Source organism: Anomaloglossus baeobatrachus, chromosome 2, assembly GCF_048569485.1.
Source record: "Anomaloglossus baeobatrachus isolate aAnoBae1 chromosome 2, aAnoBae1.hap1, whole genome shotgun sequence".
Taxonomy (NCBI): Eukaryota; Metazoa; Chordata; class Amphibia; order Anura; family Aromobatidae; genus Anomaloglossus; species Anomaloglossus baeobatrachus.
In genome coordinates this window covers 744,591,442-744,618,826 of record NC_134354.1, presented here as the reverse complement: position 1 = coordinate 744,618,826, position 27,385 = coordinate 744,591,442, and the positions used below count along the sequence as shown (strand labels likewise).

The following is a 27,385-nucleotide window of genomic DNA, read 5'->3' as shown; positions in this document are numbered from 1 at the left end:
CTGTACGGCTAGCAGAGTCCAGGACGGCGTTCATGGCGTAGGACGAAAAAGCCGACGCCTGAGAAGTCAAAGACGCAACCTGTGGAGCAGAGGCACGTGTGACCGCATTAATCTCAGACGGACAAGCTGAGATAGCTTGGAGTGCCCACACGACTGCAAAAGCCGGGGCAAAAGACGCGCCTGTGGCTTCATAGATGGATTTCACCAGGAGCTCTATCTGCCTGTCAGTGGCATCCTTGAGCGATGAGCCATCTGCAACTGATACCACAGATCTAGCCGCCAATCTAGAGACTGGAGGATACACCTTGGGACATTGAGCCCAACCCTTAACTACGTCAGAGGGGAAGGGGTAACGTGTGTCATTAAGGCGCTTAGTAAAGCGCTTGTCCGGAAATGTTCTGTGCTTCTGGACAGCATCTCTGAAGTTAGAGTGATCGAAAAACTCACTCCGTGTACGTTTAGGAAACCTAAACTGGTGTTTCTCCTGCTGAGAAGCCGACTCCTCTATAGGTGGAGGCGGGGGAGATAGATCTAACACCTGGTTGATGGACGATATAAGATCATTTACTAAGGCGTCCCCTTCAGGTGTATCAAGATTTAGGGCAACGTCAGGGTCAGAGCCCTGAGCTGCGTCGTCCGCCTCTTCCTCCAGAGAGTCCTCAAGCTGGGAACCCGAGCAGCGTGAAGAAGTCGGGGAAGATTCCCAGCGAGCCCGCTTAGCCGGTCTGGGACTGTGGTCCGTGCAGGAGTCCTCCACGTGAGACCTAGGGGCCACCCCGTGAGCGCGCTGCGGCGCGGACCGAGAGGGGCCTGGAGGCGACGATCCAACAGGGGCCGGGGCCTGTGTAAGGACCGGTCTGGACTGTAAAGCCTCTAGAGCTTGGCAGACCATTTTTCCATAGACTGAGCCATGGATTGTGAAAGTGACTCAGAGAGTTTCTCAGCAAAAAACTGCAAACTCTGTCCCTGCCGCCTGGACAGGGGGAGCAGGGGGGTCTACATGAGCCGAGGGGCACACTAGTGACCGAGGCTCCGGCTGAGCAAGCAAAACAGGGGTCGAGCATTGCTCACAGTGAGGGTAGGTGGAACCCGCAGGTAACTTAGCCCCACAAGAGGTACAGGTGGCAAAATAACCCTGTGCCTTGGCACCCTTGCTCCTTGTGGACGACATGCTGTTGTCTCCTAGGAGAGTGATCACTGAGGGTATATGGGAAAAGGTAAACAACCCGGCCGAACAGAAAATATATTATATGGAATATATTATATATATATATATATATATATATATATATATATATATATATATAAATATATATATATAAAATATATAAAATATATATATATAAAATATATAATATATATATAAAACTCCAGCACCCTAGGGGGACCAGCACCGGGTTGACCGGCGTGGCTTACCGACCGCCCAAAGCGGGGTGTGTGTCCTCCAGATTCCCTGCCTTAGGTCTCCCAGAGCTGCAGAGCTCGTTCCTGAAAAATCCTCCACCGGCAGAATGTGCAGTAAAAATGGCTGCTGGAGCTCTCAGGGGAGGAGGGAGCCGTGGGCGGCGCTATGAAAAGTGCGGGAATCTGGGGCCCCACAGTGATCAGTGAGGGGGGAGGAAACATACAGGATGCTCCAGCCCTCACCACCGACGTCAGGTCGGCCGTCCCGCCCTTACCCCTGACTGGCAGGCCCGGGGGCGGGAGTTATGCTACTAGGCCGCAATGAAGCCGGGGACTAAATTTAAGACCGCGGCCGACAAGCAGGCTTGGTCGGCGCGGAAGTCCCGGTCTTCACAAAACAGCAGCTGCTGCAGCGTCCGGGAAACAAGCGCTCCATGCACCGTCCCCATGGGGACACAGAGTACCTTATAGATGCAGGGCCCGGTCCCTGAGGATACATAGACTCCTGTCCGACAGATTCCCACAGGGGCTGCGGATGGAGCACGGTCCCAGTGAATGGATGACCGGTCAGGATCCCACTTCTCCCAGAGCCGCTAAGGGATGGTGAAGGAAAACGGCATGAGGCTCCGGCCTTTGTACCCGCAATGGGTACCTCAACCTTAACAGCACCGCCGACGTAGTGGGGTGAGAAGGGAGCATGCCGGGGGCCCCGTGGGGGCCCTCTTTTCTTCCAACCGATATGACTAAAATGGGAATGCATGAGTGGATGTGTGCCTCCTTCCACACAAAGCATAAAACTGAGGAGCCCCTGATCCACGGGAGGGTGTATAGGCAGAGGGGAGGGGTTACACTTTTTTAAGTGTAATACTTTGTGTGGCCTCCGGAGGCAGAAGCTATACACCCAATTGTCTGGGTCTCCCAATGGAGCGACAAAGAAAAAGAGAATTTTGTTACTTACCGTAAATTCTTTTTCTTATAGTTCCGTATTGGGAGACCCAGACCATGGGTGTTTAGCTTCTGCCTCCGGAGGACACACAAAGTACTACACTTAAAAGTGTAGCTCCTCCCTCTGAGCTTATACACCCCCTGATAGCCAGTCCTAGCCAGTTTAGTGCAAAAGCTGAAGGAGAATAGCCACCCACAAGTAGAACCGAGTAAGAACCGGAACAACCGGAGACTCTGTCCACGACAACAGCCGGTGATAACACACGGAACAAGAAAATTGCCAACAGGCAACAGGGAGGGAGCTGGGTCTCCCAATACGGAACTATAAGAAAAAGAATTTACGGTAAGTAACAAAATTCTCTTTTTCTTTATCGTTCCTTTGGGATACCCAGACCATGGGACGTTCCAAAGCTGTCCCTGGGTGGGAATAAACAGAAAAAACTAAGAAGTAGGCGGAGCCTAACTTCACAAGTGGGCGACAGCCGCCTGAAGGATGCGTCTGCCCAAGCTCGCATCTGCCGAAGCATGAGCATGCACTTGGTAGTGCTTCGAAAAGGTATGCAGGCTAGTTCAAGTGGCAGCCTGACAGACTTCTTGAGCCGTAGCCTGGTGCCTAAAAGCCCAAAAGGCACCGACAGCTCTGGTCGAGTGTGCTTTGATCCCCGGCGGAGGAGGCACCTGAGTACTCTGGTAGGCGTCCGAAATGGTCGATCTAATCCAACGGGCCAAGGTCGGCTTAGAAGCAGAGAGACCCTTGCGCCGCCCTGTGGTTAGCACAATAAGAGAGGTGCACTGCCTAAGCGCAGCAGTGCGAGACACATAAATCCGGAGAGCACGCACCAGATCTAGAGTATGCAGCGCTTTCTCAAAGCGATGAACAGGGGCCGGACAGAAGGAAGGCAAGGAAATATCCTGGTTAAGGTGGAAGGGAGAGACCACCTTAGGAAGAAAGTCCGGGGTCGGACAGAGAACTACCTTGTCTTGGTGAAAAACCAAAAAAGGTGACTCCGAGGAGAGCGCAGCCAAATCAGAGACTCTCCTGAGAGAAGTTATGGCAACTAGAAAGGCCACCTTTTGAGAAAGACGATACAAAGAAACCTCCCTAAGGGGCTCGAAAGGGGGTTTCTGCAATACCGTGAGGACCAAGATAAGGTCCCAGGGATCCAAGGGCCGCCGATAAGGCGGAATGATGTGAGACGCACCTTGCATGAAGGACCTGAGCCAGCCGGGCGAGACGCCGCTGGAACAGCACTGATAGAGCCGAGACTTGTCCCTTGAGAGAGTTGAGGGACAGTCCTAGCTGCAGACCGGACTGTAAAAAAGACAGAAGGGTCGGCAACGAGAATGGCCAAGGAGAATGGCCGGAAGAGCGACACCAGGACAGGAAAATTTTCCAAGTCCTGTGATAGATCTTGACGGAGGAAGACTTACGGGCCCGAGTCATAGTGGAGATGACTTCAGGAGGAATACCAGAAGCCGTCAAAATCCAGGACTCAAGAGCCACGCCGACAATTTAAGTGCCACAGAATTTGGGCGGAAAAACGGACCTTGCGAGAGCAGGTCTGGACAGTCCGGAAGATGCCACGGCATCTCCACGGACAGTTGGAGCAGGTCCGGATACCAAGCTCGCCTGGGCCAGTCCGGTGCAATGAGGATGACTCGACGACCCTCCATTCTGATCTTGCGCAGGACTCTGGGCAAGAGACCTAGAGGGGGAAACACGTAGGACAGACGAAACTGGGACCAGTCTTGAACCAGAGCGTCCGCGGCGAAGGCCTGAGGATCGTGGGAGCGAGCCACGTAAACAGGAACCTTGTTGTTGTGACGGGATGCCATTAGGTCCACGTCCGGAGTGCCCCACTTGCGGCAGATTGACTGAAACACTGCCGGGTGCAGGGACCACTCGCCACCGTCCACGGATTGACGGCTGAGATAATCTGCCTCCCAGTTTTCTACGCCAGGGATGTGGACTGCGGATATGGTGGACTTGGAGTCCTCCGCCCATTGAAGAATGCGTTGGACCTCCAACATTGCCAGGCGGCTGCGTGTCCCGCCTTGGTGATTGATGTAGGCAACCGCTGTCGCGTTGTCTGACTGGACTCGAATGTGCCTGCCCGCCAACAGGTGGTGAAAGGCTAGGAGAGCTAGACGCACAGCTCTGGTTTCCAGCACATTGATTGAAAGGGCTGACTCGGACGGAGTCCAAGTGCCCTGTGCTCTGAGGTGGAGATGTACTGCTCCCCAGCCAGATAGGCTGGCATCCGTGGTGAGAATCACCCAGGACGGAGTCAGGAAGGAGCGCCCTTGGGACATGGAGAGGGGTCGAAGCCACCACTGAAGAGAGCTCCTGTTCCGTGGCGACAGAGCCACTAACCTCTGTAAGGAGGAAGGCCACTTGTCCCAACAGCGGAGAATGTCCAGCTGCAGAGGACGCAGATTGAACTGGGCAAAGGGAACCGCCTCCATGGAGGCCACCATTTAACCCAGCGCCTGAGGGAATAACGGCGGGGCCTCAGGAGAGAGCGCACCGCTAGCCGGAGAGACTGCTGTTTGATGCCGGCAAAGTCTCGAACTGCATCCCTAGGTACGTGAGACTCTGGGTTGGAGTCTGAGTGGATTTGGGAAGATTGACAATCCACCCGAATTTGGCTAGGGTGGAGAGAGTGAGCGAAACACTCCGCTGACAGTCTGCGCTGGATGGACCCTTGACCAGAAGGTCGTCCAGATAAGGAAGCACTGCTAACCCCTGGAGGTGCAGGACCGCAATCACTGCCGTCATGACCTTGGTGAATTCCAGAGGGGCCGTGGCTAACCCGAAGGGGAGAGCCACGAATTGGAAATGATCCTCTCCTATCGCAAAACGTAACCAACCCTGATGTGACACTGCGATTGGCACATGTAGATAGGCATCTCTGATGTCGATGGACGCCAGGAAATCCCCTTGGGTCATTGAGGCAATGACTGATCGCAGAGACTCCATGCGAAAATGCCGCACCCGGACATGCTTGTTGAAAAGCTTGAGATCCAGGATGGGCCGGAAGGTACCGTCCTTTTTTGGAACTAGGAAGAGATTTGAGTAAAAACCTCTGAACCGTTCCTGAGCGGGAACTGGGACAATCACTCAGTTTGCCTGCAAGGACGCCACGGCCTGCGAGAAGGTGGCGGCCTTGGAGCAGGGGGGAGTTGAGAGAAAAAAATCTGTTTGGAGGGCTGGAAGAGAATTCTATCCTGTAGCCGTGAGATATGATGTCTCTCACCCACTGATCGGAGACTTGCTTTAACCAAGCGTCGCCAAAGTGGGAGAGCCTGCCACCGACTAAGGACGTGGCTGGAGCGGGCCTAGAGTCATGAGGAAGCTGCCTTAGTGGTAGAACCTCCTGCGGTCTTCTGCAGACGTGCTTTTGGGCGCCAGTTGGATTTCTGATCCTTGGCTAAGTTAGCGGACGAGGCGGAAGGCTTAGAGGATGACCAGTTGGAGGAACGAAAGGAACGAAACCTCGATTGATTCCTACCCTGGGCGGGTTTCCTGGTCTTGGTTTGTGGCATGGAAGTACTCTTCCCGCCAGTAGCTTCTTTAATGATTTCATCCAGCTGTTCACCAAACAGCCGTGAACCAGCAAAAGGGAGCCCAGCAAGAAAATTCTTGGAAGAAGCATCTGCCTTCCACTCTCGAAGCCACAAAATCCTGCGGATAACAAGAGAATTAGCTGAAGCCACCGCAGTGCGGTGAGCAGCCTCTAGCATGGCAGACATGGCATAAGATGAAAAGAAGGGAATTTTGTTTACTTACCGTAAATTCCTTTTCTTCTAGCTCCAATTGGGAGACCCAGACAATTGGGTGTATAGCTATTGCCTCTGGAGGCCACACAAAGTATTACACTTAAAAGTGTAAGGCCCCTCCCCTTCTGGCTATACACCCCCAGTGGGATCACTGGCTCACCAGTTTTAGTGCCAAAGCAAGAAGGAGGAAAGCCAATAACTGGTTTAAAGACCAATTCAATCCGAGGAAACATCGGAGAACTGAACCATACCACATGAACAACATGTGTACCCGAAAAAACAGAAAAACCCAGAGAAAACAGGGCGGGTGCTGGGTCTCCCAATTGGAGCTAGAAGAAAAGGAATTTACGGTAAGTAAACAAAATTCCCTTCTTCTTTGTCGCTCCATTGGGAGACCCAGACAATTGGGATGTCCAAAAGCAATCCCTGGGTGGGTAAAAGAATACCTCATGATAGGGCCGTCAAACGGCCCTCTCCTACAGGTGGCCAACCGCCGCCTGAATGACTTATCTACCTAGGCTGGCGTCTGCCGAAGCGTAGGTATGCATCTGATAATGCCTGGTAAAAGTAAGTAGACTCGACCAGGTGGGTGCCTGACACACCTGCTGAGCCGTAGCCTGGTGCCGTAATGCCCAGGATGCACCCACGGCTCTGGTAGAATGGGCCTTCGGCCTTGAGAGAACCAGAAGCCCAGTAGAACTGTAGGTTTCAAGAATTGGTTCCTCGATCCCCCGAGCAAGGGTGGATTTGGAAGCTTGCGACTGTTTACGCCGACCAGCGACAAGGACAAAGAGTGCATCCGGGTGGCGCAGGAGCGCCATGCGGGAAGTAGAACCTGAGTGCTCTCACCAGAACCAACAGATGCAAATCTTTCTGAAATTGATGGACTGGACGAGGACACAAAGAAGGTGAGGTGATATCCTGATTGATATGAAAGTGGGATACCACCTTAGGGAGAAATTCCGGAACCGGACGCAGAACTACCCTGTCCTGGTGAAGGACCAGGAAGGGAGTTTGTATGAGAGCGTTGCTAGCTCGGAAACTCTCCTTAGAGACGAGACCGTTACTAGAAGGCCACTTCCCGTGAAAAGCGGGAAGGGAGACATCCTTCAAAGGCTCGAAAGGCGGCATCTGGAGAGCAATTAGAACCTTGTTCAGATCTCAGGGCTCTAACGGCCGCTTGTACGGAGTGCTGAGAAGACAACTCCCCGTAGGAACGTGCGTACCTGAGGAAGTCGTCGTTTCTGAAAAAATACAGATAGCGCTGAGACTTGTCCCTAAAGGGAACTGAGCGACAACCCATTTTCCTACCTAGATTGCAGGAAGGAAGGAAACATAGACGATGCAACCGGCCAGGGAGAAACACCCTGCGCCGAGCACCGAGATAAGAACATCTTCCACGTCCTGTGGTCAATCTTGGCGGACGTTGGTATGCTAGCCTGTCTCATGGTGGCAACCACGTCCTGAGGTAATCCTGACGACACTAGGTTCCAGGACTCAATGCCACACCATCCGGTTGAGGGCCGTAGAATTCAAATGGAAGAATGGCCCTTGAGACAGCCAGTCTGATTGGTCTGGTAGTGCCCCCGGTTAGCCTACCGTGAGGCACCACAGAACCGAGTACCACAACATCCTCGGCCAATTTGTAGCGACGAGGATGGCGCGGCCGCAGTCGGTCTTGATCTAGCGCAGTACTCTGGGCAACAATGCCAGAGGTGGCACCTAAGGTAGCTGGAACTGCGACCAATGCTGAACTAAGGCGTTTGCCGCCAGAGCTCGATGATTGTGAAACCATGCCATGAAGCTGGCACATTGTTGTTGTGCCGTGACGCCATTAGATCGACGTCCGGCCTCTGTCAGCGGCGCCAGATCTCCTGAAACCCGTCCGGGTGAGGAGACCATACTCTTTCGGCCACACCTCAGCGACTTAGGAAGTCAGCTTCCTAGTTTCCACACTTGGGATGTGAATTGTGGATATGGTGGATGCCGTGTCTTCCACCCACATCAGAACCTGCCGGACTTCCTGGAAGGCTTGCCGGTTGCGCGTTCTTCCTTGGTGGTTGATGTATGCCACCGCTGTGGAGCTGTCCGACTGAAGTCGGATATGCTTGCTTTCCAGCCGCTGTTGGAAGGTTTGTAGGGCAAGATACACTGCTCTGTGTTCAAGAACATTGATCTGAAGGGTGGACTCTTGCTGAGTCCACGTACCCTGAGCGCTGTAGTGGAGAAAAACTGCTCCCCACCCTGATAGACTCGCGTCTGTCGTAACTATCGCCCAGGATGGGGATAGGAAGGACCTTCTTTTTGACCAAGAGGTGGGAAGAAGCCACCACCGTAGAGATTCCTTAGCCGCCTGAGAAAGAACGACGACTCTGTTGAGGGACGTCGACTCCTCGTCCCATTGGCGGAGAATGTCCCATTGTAGTGGACGCAGTAAAACTGCGCGAAAGGAACTGCCTCCATTGCTACCATCTTACGTAGGAAGTGCATGAGGCGTCTCAATGTGTGCGACTGGTTCTTAAAGAAGAGCTTGCAGCCCGTAGTGAATGCTGTTTGTCTAGCGGAAGCTTCACTATCGCTGAGAGAGTAAGAAACTCTATGCCTAGATATGTTATCGATAGGGTCGGGGTCGGATCTGACTTTAAAAAGTTGATGATCCACCCAAAACTCTAGAGAGTCTCCAGCGCAACGTTCGGGCAGTGTTGGCATGTTTCCTAAAAGAGTGCCTTGACAAGTAGATCGTCTAAATACGGGACCACAGAGTGACCCTGAGAGTGCAGGACTGTGACTACTGCTGCCCTGACCTTGGCGAAGACCAGTTGGACTGTCGCTAGCCGGAAGGTAGAGCTACGAACAGAAGGTGTTCGTCTCCTATAACGAAGCGTAGAAACGCTAGTGCTCTGGATCAATCGGCACGTGTGGATAAGCATCCTTGATGCCTAATGATGCTAGGAAATATCCTTGGGACCTTGAGGCGATGACATGGCGGAGGGATTCCATCCGGAACCGCCTGGTGTCCACGAGCTTGCTGAGCATTTTTAGATCCAGAACGGGACGGAACGGCCCGTTGTTATAGGTACCGCAAAGAATTTGGGGTAAAAACCGTGACCTTGTTCCTGAAGAGGAACGGGGGTCATCACTCTTTCTGCCTATAGAGTGCACCCTGTTTGCAGAAGAGCAGCGGCCCGGCCGGGAGGTGGAGAAATTCTGAAGAATCGAGTTGGAGGACGAGAAGTGAGCTCTATCCTGTACCCGTGAGACAGAATGTCTCACACTCAATGGTCATTGACCTATGGCAGCTAAATATCGCCAAGGCGGGAGAGCCTGCTACCGACCGAGGCCGCAAGTCATGAGGAAGCCGCCTTGGAAGCGGGTTTTCAGACTGTCGCTTTTTTGGGCGTGACTGAGCCCGCTAAGAATCTTAGCTCCTCTGATCCTTTTGAGTCCACATTGGACGAGGAAAAATGGGACCTGCCCGAGCCTCGAAAAGGCCGAAAACCCCGACTGCCTCTTGCTCTGTTGGGGTTTGTTGTGTCCGGGCTGAGGAAAGGATGAATCCTTACCCCTGGACTGTTTAATGGTTACATCCAACGCTCACCAAACAGTCGGTCAGCAGAAAAAGGCAACTGGTTAGGCAACCTTTTTTGGAAGCAGAATCTGCCTTCCATTCACTTAACGAGCAGACCAGGCTCTGCTTAAAAACACGGAGTAGCGGAGGCTACCGCCGCACGGTTCGCAGAGTCCAGGACAACCTGAATCGCGTAAGAAACAAATGCAGACATTTGAGAGGTTAAGGATGCCACCTGCGGCACAGATGTACGTGTAACCGTGTCAATCTGTGTAAGACAAGCTGAAATAGCTTGGAGTGCCCCAAGGGAGAGAATGCCGGAGCCAACGGTGCGCCGACAGCCTCATAGATGGCTTTCGACCAGAGATCCATCTGTCTGTCAGTGGCATCTTTGAGTTTGCAGTTCCATCTCCCACTGCAACTATGGATCTAGCTACAAGCCTGGAGATTGGAGGATGCCGCTCGGGACACTGGGTCCAGTCCTTGACCAAGTCAGGGGACAGGGATAACGTGTATCCTAAGCCGTTTGGAGAAGCGCATATCTGGATAAGCGTGGTGTTCCTGGACTGCCTCTCTGAAGGCAGAGTGGTCCAGAAAAATACGTGAAGCTGACTCCTCCCCTGGAGGAGCTGTGAGAAATAACCCACATTCTATAGATGGACGCTATAAGATTATTTACTATGGCGTCACGATCAGGTGTATCCAGATTGAGAGCGGTCTCAGGATCAGAATCCTGAGCCGCTACTTCCGCCTCATTACACAGCGAGTCCTTCTGCTAGGACCCTGATGAAACCAAGGCCGCTCATAGTGAGCCCGCTTAGGCTGTCTGGGACTGACGTCCGTGCAGAGCCGTGACTCTGGGATGCGTGTGACATTCCCGGAGCTGTTAGTTATTCACACTGAGGGGGGCCATGGATCAATGATTCAACAGTGCCCATATTGTGAGAGACATGTCCGGACTGCTAGGCTTCTAGTATCATAGCCATAGTCTCAGAAAAACTGTCAGTAAATACTGCAGACACCGTCCTCATCCCCTGGCCATTAGTGCATACAATGGGAGTCTATGTAACCTGCCGGCCGTATAGCCGTACATGCTGTACCAGCTGTATAGAAAAACATGTGGTTCTGCACCTTTGTTTTACACAGAGAATATGCTGATAACTCCTCCGCATAATCCAGGAGGGTATATACAACGTGCGACCAAACAGTGCAATGTATATAGTACAAGCATATCTATAAGTGCACTTCTGCACTAGTGGGGTCAGCACCACAGGTGCTGCTTAACGCCTGTTGCAGCGATTGTGTGACTATCAGAATGCCAGGGTCTTCCACACTTGTCTCTGTATCGTACAGAAACTGACACTAATGGCTGCCGGCGTCCTTGTAGAGAAGGAAGCCGTGGGCGTGCCTGAGAAAGTGCGGGAATCCGGATTCACAGTGCACACAGTGAGAGGGGTGGAGTATGCAAAACATACTCCAGCTCTCAGCGCTGCTGTGCTATGCAGCGTCACGCCCCTACCCTGACTGTCAGGGCTGTGGGCGGTAACGAAGGGAGACTAGGCCCAGAAGCCGGGGACTCGAGTTAACAGCGCGGCCGCCGTAAAAGCGCGGGCCGCGCTGAAGTCCCCGGCGCACCACAAGTGCCAGCCGCGCCGCAGTCCCAGCGGCCGGCGCGACCGATTCCTAGAAGTGGCCAGCGTCCCGCCCCTCTCCTGACTGGCAGGTCTGGGGGCGGGAACGAACGGAAGCAGGCCGCAAAAGCCGGGGACTCTAGTTATCAGCGCGGCCGCCGTAAAAGCGCGGGCCGCGCTGAAGTCCCCGGCGCACCACAAGTGCCAGCCGCGCCGCTGCCAGCGGCCGGCGCGACCGATTCCTAGAAGTGGCCAGCGTCCCGCCCCTCTCCTGACTGGCAGGTCTGGGGGCGGGAACGAACGGAAGCAGGCCGCAAAAGCCGGGGACTCTAGTTATCAGCGCGGCCGCCGTAAAAGCGCAGGCCGCGCTGAAGTCCCCGGCGCACTACAAGTGCCAGCCGCGCCGCAGTCCCAGCGGCCGGCGCGACCAATTCCCATAAGTGAGCCTGCTTCAGCGAAGCTGAATGAGGCCATGGCACAGGCGCCGCAGCGCTGATGTCCCCCGGCGCACTACAACACCCAGCATGCTGCGGTGTGAGCGCCAAATGCACGGGGACACAGAGTACCTTGAGGAAGCAGGGCCATGTCCCTGATGTACTCCGCTCCATCCAGCATCTTCTCCAGGGGCTGTAGATGGAGCACGGTCTCAGTGCCTGGAGACCGGTAAATCCCACTTCACCCAGAGCCCTGTAAAAAGGGATGGGGAAGGAATCAGCATGTGGGCTCCTGCCGCCGTACCCGCAATGGGTACCTCAACCTTACAAACACCTCCGACATACAGTGGGGTGAGAAGGGAGCATGCTGGGAGCCCTTAGTATGGGCCCTCTTTTCTTCCATCCGACATAGTCAGCAGCTGCTGCTGACTAAAAAGTGGAGCTATGCGTGGATGTGTTGCCTCCTTCGCACAAAGCACAAAACTGGTGAGCCAGTGATCCCACTGGGGGTGTATAGCCAGAAGGGGAGGGGCCTTACACTTTTAAGTGTAATACTTTGTGTGGCCTCCAGAGGCAATAGCTATACACCCAATTGTCTGGGTCTCCCAATGGAGCGACAAAGAAAAGCTGAAGCCTGAGAAGTTAAGGTAACCATCTCAGGCATAGATTCCTTGGTGAGGGAATGCATCTCCTCTAGAGAAGCAGAGATGGCTTTGAGAGCCCACACTGCTGCAAAAGTCAGGGAAAACGCGGCCCCCGCAGCTTCATACACGGATTTGGCCAGAAGGTCAATCTGACGGTCAGTGGAATCCTTAAGGGAGGTGCCATCAGCCACCGACACAACGGTCCGGGCTGCGAGCCTAGACACCGGAGGGTCTACCTTTGGGGAGTGAGCCCACTCCTTGACCACCTCAGGTGGAAAGGGAAAACGGTCATCAGAACCACGCTTTGGGAAGCGTTTGTCAGGACAGGCCCTGGGTTTGGTCACAGCTGCCTGAAAACTGGAGTGGTTAAGGAACACACTCTTTGCCTTCTTAGGCAAGGTAAACTGGTGCTTTTCTGCCAGAGAGGGTTGCTCCTCTGACACTGGCGGATTGAGATCCAGCACAGAATTAATAGAAGCAATCAAATCACTAAGATCTGAGTCACCCTCAGAGAAATCGAAGGGATACAAAGCCTCCGAGCCCCCAGTGAGGGCATCCTCCTCATCTTGAGAGTCAGCTCTTGAGACAGAGCCGTGGGATGGGGAGGGGGAGGAAACCCTGCGCCTTCTCTTAGAAGGACGGGGTCTGGGATCAGATGATGAATCCTCCGTGAGCTCCGATGGACGGAGGTCAGAGGATAGGAATCCTCTGTCAAAAGTATTAGAGGCACCCTGTGAGGGGGGCTGATGCATATTCATCAAAGTCCTGGACAAAAGTCCCATGGACTCAGCAAATGACTGGGATATGGACCTAGAAAAGGACTCTACCCAGGCCGGGGGTTAAGTCACAGGTGCAGCAGCAGCCTGAGAGACCACTGGGGGTGAGACTCCAGGCTGTGGCACCGCCAAGTTAGAGCAACCATCACAGTGTGGATAAATGCTCGGCTTGTGAGACATGCTGCTGGAGTGGGGGCTTTGCAGAGAATGAACCCCAGGGAGAATATACAGAGGTCCACAACCGGAGACCGGCTGTGGCTTACCAGACCGCTGAGCGCGGTGTTGTGTGCCCTCCAGATCCCGAAGTCCGGTCCCCCAGTCGCAGCACCTCAGCAGAGATGCAGAATGCAGGATGTCCCAGAGCAGAGTGAACTCTGCCTGAGAAACTAGGGGGCGTTCCTATAAAAGAGCGGGAACTGGTGGGCTATAGAGACCTGCAGGGAAGGAGGGACGCCCCAGCAGTGGGGAGTGTCCCTCTTCAGTGTAGAATGGCCGCCGGGAGGAGCCAAACCTGTCCCTCTGCATGAGTGACATGCGAGGGCAGGAAAATGAAACTAGGCCTCCGGCGAAGCCGGGGCCTAAATTTAAGCGGCGAGGCCGACAAGCAGGCACCTTCGGCGCGGTTCTCAGGCAAAAGCTAGAGAACCCGCCGGAAAAGTTAAAACAATCACATACAGCATACTCTCCCCTTACAATAAAGAACCGGGACCCCCAACATAAACGTCTCAGGTACTTAGCTGCTGAGACGCAGGGCCATGTCCCTGGGGATGAGTGCTCCGGTCCAACAGAATCCTCAAGGGGCTGTGGATGGAGACCGGACTCCTGCCAGGCATGGAGACCGTGCTGGCTCCCACTTCAAGCCAGAGCCCAGAAGGGATGGTGAAGGAGCGCGGCATGTAAGGCATGAGAAGGGACATGCCGGGAGTCCAGACATGGACCCGCTTTTCTTCAAACTATTTCCAAAAGTCAAACAAATCAGATGAGAATGCATGTGTGGATGTATGCCTCCTGACACAAAGCGATAAACTGGCTAGGACTGGCTACCAGGGGGTTTATAAGCTCAGAGGGAGGAGCTACACTTTTAAGTGTAGTACTTTGTGTGTCCTCCGGAGGCAGAAGCTAAACACCCATGGTCTGGGTCTCCCAAAGGAACGATAAAGAAAATATATTTTATATAAAATTAATTATATATACATACATACATACATACATACATACATACATACATACATAACAGACCAAAAGTTTGGACACACCTTCTCATCTCTATAAGAGGAGACTTTGTGCAGCAGGCCTTCATGGTAAAACAGCTGCTATAATTAACAGCATTAAAATTAATCCTTTATTGATTATTCTAAAAAGAGGAAATCAATCCCTCTGATTAATTTTTCAACTCACAAAGCCTTCACCATGTATAATCATATGCGTGCCCAGATAACCTAAGGCAATTTATCCCGCATTTAGAACATCATGGTGGAGGCCACTAGTTCAAACAAATAAACCAACATAATATACAAATACAAGGTGATTATGCCAGATCAACGGACAATAGTCCAATTTGATAGAAAAACTAAGGCATAAAAAACTGAATATACCTAACAAAAATTCATCATTGTTATATGATACTGACAGCGCACAAGTCCCCCTGTGTTAGATATCGCCCCCATAGTGCTGCCCATGGCCCCTATATAGATCGCACAAGTCCCCCTGTGTCAGATATCACCCCCATAGTGCTGCCCATGGCCCCTATATAGATCGCACAAGTCCCCCTGTGTTAGATATCTCCCCCATAGTGCTGCCCATGGCCCCTATATAGATTGCACAAGTCCCCCTGTGTCAGATATCGCCCCCATAGTGCTGCCCATGGCCCCTATAGATCGCACAAGTCCCCCTGTGTCAGATATGGCCCCTAGGCTGCTGCCCAAAGTAAAATAAAACCCTCTTTCCTTATCTCCTGCAGCGCTGAGCTCCCTCCTGTCTGGCTCAGTGCTTCTGTTCTTCCACTTCCTGGTTCTCAGTGCGGTCATGTGATCGGCACAGCAGCCTGAGCTCTCTGCCTGCCTGATCACACTGGAAGCAGGGACACGGCGAGAAACGCTGCAGGGGTAAGTAAAGCTTTTTTATTTTAGAATGAGCAGCAGCCTGGGGGCCAAATCTAACACAGGGGGGGGGGCATGTGCGATCACACTGTGACGCAGGCTCATATAATATGCACCGCTGCCCCAGCCCTTCACTGCGTGCGATTTCAGCACCATTGGAGATGGACAGCGGTTGTGCATATTATATGAGCGGGTGCAGGAGATCAAAGGCTGCAGCGCGCAGCGTTTATCTGCGCTCCAGAGCTGCTGCCCCCACCTCCCCTGGACACTGCAGTGCACATATATATATATACACCCCCCCCCCCCCGTATATTCGGCTTATATCTATCAATTGGGATTGCTGTATTACCTAAAACAGCTGCTAGGAAACCACTGCTAAGGACAGGCATTAAGCAGAAGAGACTTGTTTGGGCTAAAGAACACAAGGAATGGACATTAGACCAGGGGAAATCTGTGCTTTGGTCTGATGAGTCCAAATTTGAGATCTTTGGATCCAACCACCGTGTCTTTGTAGAAAAGGTGAACGGATGGACTCTACATGGCTGGTTCCCACCGTGACGCATGGAGGAGGAGGTGTGATGGTGTGGGGGTGCTTTGCTGGGGACACTGTTGGGGATTTATTCAAAATTGAAGGCATACAGAACCAGCATGGCTACCACAGCATCTTGCAGCGGCATGCTATTCCATCCGGTTTGCGTTTAGTTGGACCAGCATTTATTTTTCAACAGGACAATGACCCCCAAACACACCTCCAGGCTGTGTAAGGGCTATTTGAGTAAGAAGGAGAGTGATGGGATGCTACGCCAGATGACCTGGTCTCCACAGTCATCAGACCTGAACCCAATCGAGATGGTTTGGGGGTGAGCTGGACCGCAGAGTGAAGGCAAAAGGGCCAACAAGTGCTAAGCATCTCTGGGAACTCCTTCAAGACTGTTGGAAGACCATTTCCGGTGACTACCTCTTGAAGCTCATCAAGAGAATGCCAAGAGTGTGCAAAGCAGTAATCAAAGAAAAGGTTGGATACTTTTGTCAAGGGAGGAATTTGGGTTGAAGACTGCTAATGGAGTCCTCGTTTGGGATATTCAGAGTCGGTGCCGTATTTGGTATATTGGCACTGATATACAGCTATGTATATAAGACAATGAACACATGAGGCATGTTCTCCTTGAGCTAGCATCACCAACTGAGCTTGTGTATTCTATTGTTCAAGCATTAAACACATCACTTCAGCCTGAAAGATATTTACAAAAACTTCTCCATTTGCTCACACATACTGATAAAGAATAATTAGGGGGGAGTGCGTATAGGCAGCATTGGGAGAATGCATGAGATCATACATCATCCCAAATAGTACACTTTGAAGACGGTAAGCGACAATGAGATTTTGTAGAAATGATACATGGGAGTATGGGATCACCCGCCTCATCCTACAAATACTACATTCCTTCTCCTGTGAATTTTACTGATAAGGCTCCCAATTAACTTAATGAATATCTCCTTTGTTCATTTATACTTTGGCTAACTTTTTCAATATACAGCTTAGAATTATACTATGGGTCCATGCGATGGCTACATAGACAGACAGATAATTATGCATCTACATCTACATTTTGATTATTTATATACACAGATATTCTCATTACGTTTGAACAAACAAACTATAGCTCAGGCGACCTCCACACTTTAAAGAACCTAGAATATAAGACATATTTTCAGCTGTTTCACACTAAGTATTTCATTCCACATGTTTTCATTCATAGTTTTGATGCCTTCAATGTGAATCTACAATTTTTAGAGTCATAAAAATAAAGAAAACTCTTTGAATGAGAAGGTGTGTCCAAACTTTTGGCCTGTACTGTGTTATATATAATAATAATAATAATAAAAATAAAATTATATATATATATATATATATATATATATATATATATATATATATATATATATATATATATATTATATATATATATATATATATATATATATATATATATATATATATATATATATATATATATATATATATATATTTTATTTTTTTTATTATTATTATTATTATATATATATATAACACAGTACAGTATAGTTTATTAACAGACTCTTTTCTATTTTGTTTTGTGGTACTTCCTGCTACCAATTCTTCAATATGGTGCACACAGGTTTAGTCTTTTACGTTTTTTTTTTTATGAAATATATATATATATATATATATATATATATATATAAATATTTAAAAAAAAAGAAAAGAGTCTGTTAAGAAATTATATATATATATATATATATATATATATATATGTATATATATATATATATATATATATATATATACACATACACACACACATATACATATATACATACACACATATACAGTAGGAACTTGGATTGCGAGCATGATTGGTTCCGGGAGTGCGCTCTTAAACCAAGTTACTCTTATATCAAAGCGAATTTTCCCATAGGAAAAAACTGAAACACAGACAATTCGTTCCACAACCCACAAATAGTTACTGCATTTATACAAATGTATTACAGTAATATAAAATACTGTATTCATATAGAATTATTACAGTACACTAATACAAAATACTGTACAGTAAAAATCATAAAACAGATTAACCTGCACATTAGCTTGCAATAAAATTGTTGGTGTGCGAGAGGTGCAGTACAAGCAATGTAATGCACTGGTCAGCAGAAAGAAAAAGTACAATACTGTATCCACAAATGCAAACTGATAGACATGCTGTATAGTATATACTGTACAATGGTATACTGTATACAGTACATATGTACAGAAAGTTACTTCCACAGCGTATCAGAGCGCGGTGAAAGGACAGAACCGGAAGTGTGCACGGTGAGGATTTGCTTTTATTGCAAAGCATTGCTCTTAAGCAAAGCTTTTTACAAATTTGTAACTTGGTTTGTCTTGCAAAACGCTCTCAAACCAAGTTACTCTTAAACCAAGGTTCCACTGTATATGTACAATCTATCAAATTCTGTAGTTCCACTTACTTTCTGTTTCATTGCGTTTGATCATTCCTTGGCACTCGGCTAAAATAGTCTCTTTGAAGGATGTTACAAGGGCGTTCACACAACACTCCATCAGCTGGAAGGTGAAACATGAAAATCACTTTTCTGAATAAGTAAATCTTCACAGTATTTTGCATTAGAGGAATAAACATTCATAAAAATGAATATATTAAAATGTATTTAATTCACCAGGATGATCAAACACCAGATATATGCAAGAATTCTTCCCCAATTATCAAACCATATATATGCCCATATAGCTCTTTCAAAAACAAGTCCAGTAATACCTTTACATGGCCAATCTGTTCCTCCGTCACTGAGAATTCAGCGTTTCAATATACAAAAAGGAGGGTGACGAGCTATCTTAGATCTGAAGCCTCTGTCACTCCAGCTCTATTCCGCACCCAGCTCCGCAACCTACTGCTTGACTGACAGTCTCTATGCTGTGTGACTTCAGGGAAATGAACCATCAGTCAACCAGGAGGTGCTGGAATGACAGAGGGTCAGATCTACCATAAGGCCCCTTTAGACACAGACTTTCTAGCGATCCTACCAGCGATCCCGACCTGGCTGGGATCACCTGGCTGGGATCACCTGGCTGGGATCGCTGGAAAGTCTCTAACAGTCACCGATGAGCTGTCAAACAGGCAGATCTGGCCAACGAAGCAGCAGCGATACGGACCTGCAGAACGACCTCGTTGGAAAGGTAACGCTAGCATGCCTATGGGCTGGGTCGCTAACAATGTCGTTGTAACGGTGTCAAACACACCGATACATGCTGCGCAGCGGGAAACAAAGGACCAAAGAATGGTCCTTAACGACTTATAGCGTTCAGCAACCTCACAGTGGGGGCCAGGTCGCTGATGGGTGTCACACACTGCAATGTCGCTGGTGAGGTCGCTATTACGTCACAAAACCAGTGACGTTACAGCGATATCACTAGCGATATTGCAGTGTGTAAAAGGGGCCTTTAGTCTTTTAGCCTCATTTGCATATCAAGTATATCAGTAGTGGAAAAGTGTATTGGTCATGTAAAAGGTATTGCTGAACTTTTTTTGATATAGCTGAGTCTTTTTGTGAGGTAAAACATTTCCCTGCATGTTTTAAAAAAATGTTTTAATTCAAAGAAAGAATTATTTGCGATTCTGTGCTGTAATGTTTGTATACTTTCTTACTTCCGCCGCGGTCCTGGAGCTGTGGTATGACCATGTTCCTGTACGGTCAGACACAGCTATTACACAGTACACAGCAGGGGCACATATAAAAAAATATCTTAGCACAGGAATTTTTTTTATTTTTTTTTTAAACACTCCCAATTGTATAGAATGATAATTTAGTGCCAGGGTGGCATGTACAACTTGTCCATTTAAATCCTTACGTTGGAGTCTCTGTATCTGGCAAAGTTGCAGCTGGTGCAAATCTGCTTATTTTTCCTATCGGCACATACTCACCGCCTGCACTGAGTTGCATTCCCGCCTGGTTTCTAAATACCGAACTGCTCTTTTCTCTTCTTCTCTAAGTTTAGCATCTGCCTGTTCATGGAGAAACGATTATTAGAAAACTTTGAAGGCTGCTACATCACACATATATTGATTTTTATTTGTGGGAACTTACATATTTCATATAGTTCTGTACACCATTTTGCTGAAGGTAGGAGGGGGCTTGTGTCCGGTAGAACCTCTCTGTTGAATCGAGGTAGGCTTTTTCAAAATTATCTCTATAGATCTGGAGTTTGTCTTCAGGATTTGAGCAGAGATTAACTGAAAAGAAATGAGACAAAGTTGACAAATTTAAGTGTGAAGTAAAAGAGGATGAAAAGTCAGCCAGTGATATTCAGCACAATCCTATGTTTCCTCCAAGCTCAGTCCTACATTGCAGGGATTATGCCATGGTCTGGAAAACATGGCAGTGCCATTATTGTCTATTGGTCCGGTCTGCGATTGCAGCATATTATATATATATTATGAGATATATATATATATATATATATATAAGTGTACAGACCAAAAGTTTGGACACACATCTCTAGAACAACTGTTAAGAGGAGACTTTGTGCAGCAGGCCTTCATGGTAAAACAGCTGCTAGGAAACCACTGCTAAGGACAGGCAACAAGCAGAAGAGACTTGTTTGGGCTAAAGAACACAAGGAATGGACATTAGACCAGGGGAAATCTGTGCTTTGGTCTGACTGATGAGTCCAAATTTGAGATCTTTGGATCCAACCACCGTGTCTTTGTAGAAAAGGTGAACGGATGGACTCTACATGGCTGGTTCCCAAAGTGAAGCATGGAGGAGGAGGTGTGATGGTGTAGGGGTGCTTTGCTGGTGACACTGTTGGGGATTTATTCAAAATTGAAGGCATACTGAACCAGCATGGCTACCACAGCATCTTGCAGCGGCGTGCTATTCCATCCGGTTTGCGTTTAGTTGGTCCATTTATTTTTCAACAGGACAATGACCCCAAACACACCTCCAGGCTGTGTAAGGGCTATTTGACTAAGAAGGAGAGTGATGGGGTGCTACGCCGAATGACCTGGTCTCCACAGTCACCAGACCTGAACCCAATCGAGATGGTTTGGAGTGAGCTGGACCGCAGAGTGAAGGCAAAAGGGCCAACAAGTGCTAAGCATCTCTGGGAACTCCTTCAAGACTGTTGGAAGACCCTTTCCGGTGACTGCCTCTTGAAGCTCATCAAGAGAATGCCAAGAGTGTGCAAAGCAGTAATCAAAGCAAAAGGTGGCTACTTTGAAGAGCCTAGAATATAAGACATATTGTCAGTTGTTTCACACTTTTTTGTTAAGTATTTAATTCCACATGTGTTAATTCACAGTTTCGATGCCTTCAATGTGAATCTACAATTTTTAGAGTCATGAAAATAAAAGAAAAACTCTTTGAATGAGAAGGTGTGTCTAAACTTTAGGTCTGTAGTGTGTGTGTGTGTATATGTATATGTATATGTATGTGTATGTGTATATGTATGTGTATGTGTATGTGTATGTGTATATATATATATATATATATATATATATATATATATATATATATATATATATATATATATATATATATATATATATACACACATATATATACACACACACACTGCTATAAAAAAGGTTTCAGCAAATACTGAAAAATGCACTAAATAAATAGAAGTATTAATAGTTTATCAGTATCAATTAACAAAATGCAAAGTGAGGGAAGTAAAGAAGGGAATTTTGTTACTTACCGTAAATTCCTTTTCTTCTAGCTCTTATTGGGAGACCCAGACGATTGGGGTATAGCTACTGCCCTCTGGAGGCCACACAAAGCACTACATTAAAAGTGCAAGGCCCCTCCCCCTCTGGCTATACCCCCCCCGTGGTATCACGGGTTCTCCAGTTTTAGTGCCAAAGCAAGAAGGAGGAAGCCAATAACTGGTTTAAACAAATTAACTCCGAATAACATCGGAGAACTGAAAAACCGTTCAACATGAACAACATGTGTACCCGCAAACAACAAAAAAACATCCCGAAGGACAACAGGGCGGGTGCTGGGTCTCCCAATAAGAGCTAGAAGAAAAGGAATTTACGGTAAGTAACAAAATTCCCTTCTTCTTCAGCGCTCTATTGGGAGACCCAGACGATTGGGACGTCCAAAAGCTGTCCCTGGGTGGGTAAAGAAATACCTCATGTTAGAGCTGCAAAACAGCCCTCCCCTACGGGGGTGTCACTGCCGCCTGCAGGACTCTTCTACCTAAGCTGGCATCCGCCGAAGCATAGGTATGCACCTGATAATGCTTGGTGAAAGTGTGCAGACTGGACCAGGTAGCTGCCTGGCACACCTGTTGAGCCGAAGCCTGGTGACGTAATGCCCAGGACGCACCCACGGCTCTGGTTGAGTGGGCTTTTAGCCCTGAAGGAACCGGAAGCCCCGCAGAACGGTAGGCCTCTAGAATTGGTTCTTTGATCCATCGAGCCAGGGTGGCTTTAGAAGCCTGCAACCCCTTGCGCGGACCAGCGACAAGGACAAAAAGTGCATCGGCACGGCGCATTGGCGCCGTGCGGGAAATGTAGATTCTGAGTGCTCTCACCAGATCTAGCAAACGTAAGTCCTTTTCATACCGGTGAACCGGATGAGGACAAAAAGAAGGCAAGGATATATCCTGATTAAGATGAAAAGAGGATACGACCTTAGGGAGAAACTCCGGAATAGGGCGCAGCACTACCTTGTCCTGGTGGAACACCAGGAAGGGAGCCTTGGATGACAGAGCTGCCAGCTCAGACACTCGCCGAAGCGATGTGATCGCAACAAGAAACGCCACTTTCTGTGACAGCCGAGAAAAGGAAACTTCCTTCAGAGGCTCGAAGGGCGGCTTCTGGAGAGCAACTAGTACCCTGTTCAGATCCCATGGATCTAACGGCCGCTTGTACGGGGGCACAATATGACAGACCCCCTGCAGGAACGTGCGCACCTTAGAAAGACGTGCTAGACGCTTCTGAAAAAACACGGATAGTGCCGAAACTTGCCCTTTAAGGGAGCTGAGCGACAAGCCCTTTTCTAACCCCGATTGCAGGAAGGAAAGAAACTTGGGCAATGCAAATGGCCAGGGAGACTCTCCCTGAGCAGAGCACCAGGATAAGAAAATCTTCCACGTTCTGTGGTAGATCTTAGCCGAATTCGACTTTCTAGCTTGTCTCATTGTGGCAACGACTCCTTGAGATAATCCTGCAGATGCTAGGATCCAGGACTCAATGGCCACACAGTCAGGTTCAGGGCCGCAGAATTCTGATGGAAAAACGGCCCTTGGGACAGTAAGTCTGGTCGGTCTGGCAGTGACCACGGTCGACCGATCGTGAGATGCCACAGATCCGGATACCACGACCTCCTCGGCCAGTCTGGAGCGACGAGTATGATGCGGCTGCACTCGGATCTGATCTTGCGTAGCACTCTGGGCAAGAGCGCCAGAGGCGGAAACACGTATGGGAGCTGAAACTGCGACCAATCTTGAACCAAGGCGTCTGCCGCCAGAGCTCTTTGATCGCGCGACCTCGCCATGAATGCCGGGACCTTGTTGTTGTGCCGGGATGCCATTAGGTCGACGTCCGGCACTCCCCAGCGGCGACAGATTTCCTGAAACACGTCCGGGTGAAGGGACCATTCCCCTGCGTCCATGCCCTGGCGACTGAGGAAGTCTGCTTCCCAGTTTTCTACGCCTGGGATGTGAACCGCGGATATGGTGGATGCTCTGTCCTCCACCCACATTAGAATGCGCCGGACTTCTTGGAAGGCTTGCCGACTGCGCGTCCCTCCTTGGTGGTTGATGTATGCCACCGCTGTGGAGTTGTCCGATTGGATTCGGATCTGCTTTCCTTCCAGCCACTGTTGGAAGGCCAGTAGAGCAAGATACACTGCTCTGATCTCCAGAACATTGATCTGAAGGGTGGACTCCTGCGGAGTCCACGTCCCCTGAGCCCTGTGGTGGAGAAATACTGCTCCCCACCCTGACAGACTCGCATCTGTCGTGACTACTGCCCAGGATGGGGGCAGGAAGGATCTTCCCTGAGACAATGAGGTGGGAAGGAGCCACCATTGTAGGGAGTCCTTGGCCGTCTGGGAAAGCGAGACTTTCCTGTCCAGGGACGTTGACTTCCCGTCCCATTGGCGGAGAATGTCCCATTGAAGTGGGCGCAGATGAAACTGCGCAAAGGGAACTGCTTCCATGGCTGCCACCATCTTCCCTAGGAAATGCATGAGGCGCCGCAAGGGATGCAACTGGCCCTGCAGAAGAGATTGCACCCCTGTCTGTAGTGACCGCTGCTTGTTCAGCGGAAGCTTCACTATCGCTGCTAGAGTATGAAACTCCATGCCAAGATACGTTAGTGATTGAGTCGGTGATAGGATCGACTTTGGAAAGTTGATGATCCATCCGAAAGACTGTAGGGTCTCCAGCGTAGCATTCAGGCTGCGCTGACATGCCTCTTGAGAGGGAGCTTTGACCAATAAATCGTCTAGGTAAGGGATCACCGAGTGTCCCTGAGAATGCAAGACTGCTACCACCGCCGCCATGACCTTGGTGAAGACCCGTGGGGCTGTCGCCAGACCAAATGGCAGAGCTACGAACTGAAAATGGTCGTCTCCTATCACAAAACGTAGAAAACGTTGATGTTCTGTAGCAATTGGCACGTGGAGATAAGCATCCTTGATGTCTATTGAGGCAAGGAAGTCTCCTCTGGACATTGAGGCAATGACAGAACGCAGGGTTTCCATCCGGAACTTCCTGGCGTGCACATGTTTGTTGAGCCGTTTTAGGTCCAGAACAGGACGGAACGAGCCGTCCTTTTTTGGAACCACAAAGAGATTGGAGTAAAACCCTTGCCCTTGTTCCTGAGGAGGGACTGGGATCACCACTCCTTCCGCTCTTAGGGAGTCCACCGCCTGCAGCAGAGCATCTGCTCGGTCTGGATGTGGGGAGGTTCTGAAGAACCGAGCTGGAGGACGAGAATTGAACTCGATTCTGTACCCGCGAGACAAAATGTCCGTCACCCACCGGTCTTTGACCTGTGACATCCAAATGCCGGAAAAGCGGGAGAGCCTGCCCCCGACCGGCGATGCGGAGGGAGGGGGCTGGAAGTCATGAGGTAGCCGCTTTGGAAGTGGTACCTCCATTTGCTTTCTTGGGGCGCGTGTGAGCCCGCCACGAATCTGAGTTTCTTTGCGTCCTCTGAGTCCCTTTGGACGAGGTAAACGGTGTCTTGCCCGAACCTCGAAAGGACTGAAACCTCTGCTGCCACTTTTTCTGCTGAGGTTTGGTTGTTCTGGGTTGTGGTAGAGAGGAGTCTTTACCCTTGGACTGCTTAATGATATCAGCCAATGGCTCGCCAAACAGTCTATCTCTAGATAAAGGCAAACTGGTTAAACATTTTTTGGAACCAGCATCTGCTTTCCAGTCCTTTAACCACAAGGCTCTGCGCAAAACTACCGAATTGGCGGACGCCATTGAGGTGCGACTGGTAGATTCTAGGACCGCATTGATAGCGTAAGACGCAAACGCCGACATCTGCGTGGTAAGGTGCGCCACTTGCGGCACTGCTGGATGTATGATAGCATCCACTTTTGCTAAGCCAGCTGAAATAGCCTGGAGTGCCCATACGGCTGCGAATGCCGGAGCAAACGACGCGCCGATAGCTTCATAGACAGATTTTAACCAAAGGTCCATCTGTCTGTCATTGGCATCTTTAAGTGAAGCGCCATCCTCCACTGCAACTATGGACCTAGCTGCGAGTTTGGAAATCGGGGGGTCTACCTTTGGACACTGTGTCCAGCGCTTGACCACCTCAGGGGGGAAAGGGAAACGCGTATCTTTAGATCGTTTAGAGAAACGCCTTTCTGGGTGAGCGTCGTGCTTCTGGATTGATTCTCTGAAGTCAGCGTGATCCAACAAAGCACTCAATTTACGCTTGGGATAAAGGAAACGAAACTTCTCCTGCTCCGCCGCCGCCTCTTCTGCTGAAGGGGCTGGGGGAGAAATATCCAACAGCCTATTGATGGCTGAGATAAGGTCGTTTACCATGGCATCCCCATCAGGGGTATCCAGGTTGAGAGGGGTTCCAGGAATGGATTCCTGATCACTCTCATCAGACACATCACAGGGAGACTGATTGCGCTGAGACCCTGAGCAGTGTGATGACGTCGAGGGTCTTTCCCAGCGAGCTCGCTTAGGGTGGCTGGGGCTATCATCTGAGTCATAATCCTCGGCCTGTGAAGCCGGGGACCCCCCTGTGGGCTGGATTAATTCCAAGTGAGGGGGACCTGAGGACAGAGGCCTCGCCGTGCCCAAAGACTGAGCCCCATGCATAGATTGCAAGGTTTCAAGGATTTTTGCCATAGACACAGACATATTATCAGCAAAAACTGCAAAGTCTGTCCCTGTCACCGGGGCAGAACTTACAAGCATCTCAGCCTGGGTCACTACCTCTCCTGACTCCGGCTGGCGAAGCAGCACCGGGTCGGAGCATTGCACACAATGGGGGTCATCGGAGCCTGCTGGTAGATTAGCCCCACATGCAGCACACGCAGTATACACAGCCCTAGCCTTGGCAGCCTTGCGTTTTGAGGATGGCATGTTGTTGCTTCCACAGAGGAATCTGGGAGATGCAGCCAGAAGCGACCTCACAGTGCAAGAAATACAATATCTCTATATCCTACACAGTACACCGATACACCGTGAGGCACTAGAGGGACCAGCACAGAAAAATCGCTTACCGCCCGCTTAAAAAGCGGGTGTGTGGTCGCCAGATAGCCCCTAGTCCAGGTCTCCCAGAGCCTTGCGTCCTTCCTCCAGCCAGACTGCATGTAATGGCTGCCGGCGTCCTGAGAGAGAAGGGGGGCGGGCCCTGGGCGTTCCTGGCTAAGAGCGGGAAGCCTGCTTCCCTCTGTGCCTAGTGTGAGGGCTGGAGCATGTAAATCAGGCTCCAGCCCTCGTCGCTGCTAGCGAACAGCGTCTCTCCCCTACCCTGAATGACAGGGTGGGGGCGGGAACGAATCGGAGCTGCCGGCGTCCTAGGCCCAAAAAGCCGGGGACTCAATTTATAACCGCCGCCGCCGTAAAAGCGCGGACGGCGGATCCCCGGCGCACCACAAGTCACAGCAGCGCCGCCCGGTCCAGAGGGGGTCGGCGCTGCGTTCCCATACACAAAAAATCCCCCAGTAATCTGTAGGGACACTAACTCCAACGTTGCGGTCCCCGGCGCACTACAACACCCAGCCAGCCCGGAGTGTGTCTGTGCCTGCCGGGGACACAGAGTACCTGTATGATGCAGGGCCTGTCCCTGATCGTACTCCTGCTCCGTCTCCATCAGGTTCTAATGGGTCTGTGGATGGAGCCCGGCGTCAGAGCTGAGAGGCCGGCAGGATCCCACTTCCACAGAGCCCTACCAGGGGATGTGGAAGGAAAACAGCATGTCGGGCTCCAGCCCTGTACCAGCAATAGGTACCTCAACCTTACAACACCATCCAGGGGTGAGAAGGGAGCATGCTGGGGACACTATATGTGTCCTCTTTTCTTCCATCCGAAATAGTCAGCAGCTACTGCTGAC

The 27,385-nt window shown here is 50.1% G+C and overlaps 1 protein-coding gene across 1 annotated transcript in view; it reads right to left on the bottom strand.

Moving 5' to 3' along the window:
• Window positions 1–27,385, bottom strand: part of CUL5 (cullin 5) — a 118,461-nt gene that overhangs the window by 52,725 nt on the left and 38,351 nt on the right. Inside the window, exons 6-8 of the mRNA XM_075337434.1 lie at window positions 19,923–20,068; window positions 19,760–19,840; window positions 18,291–18,384 (exon numbers count right to left, since the gene is read on the bottom strand). Of these exons, the coding sequence (XP_075193549.1) occupies window positions 18,291–18,384; window positions 19,760–19,840; window positions 19,923–20,068 (321 nt within the window). The remainder of the gene's footprint in view (window positions 1–18,290; window positions 18,385–19,759; window positions 19,841–19,922; window positions 20,069–27,385) is intronic.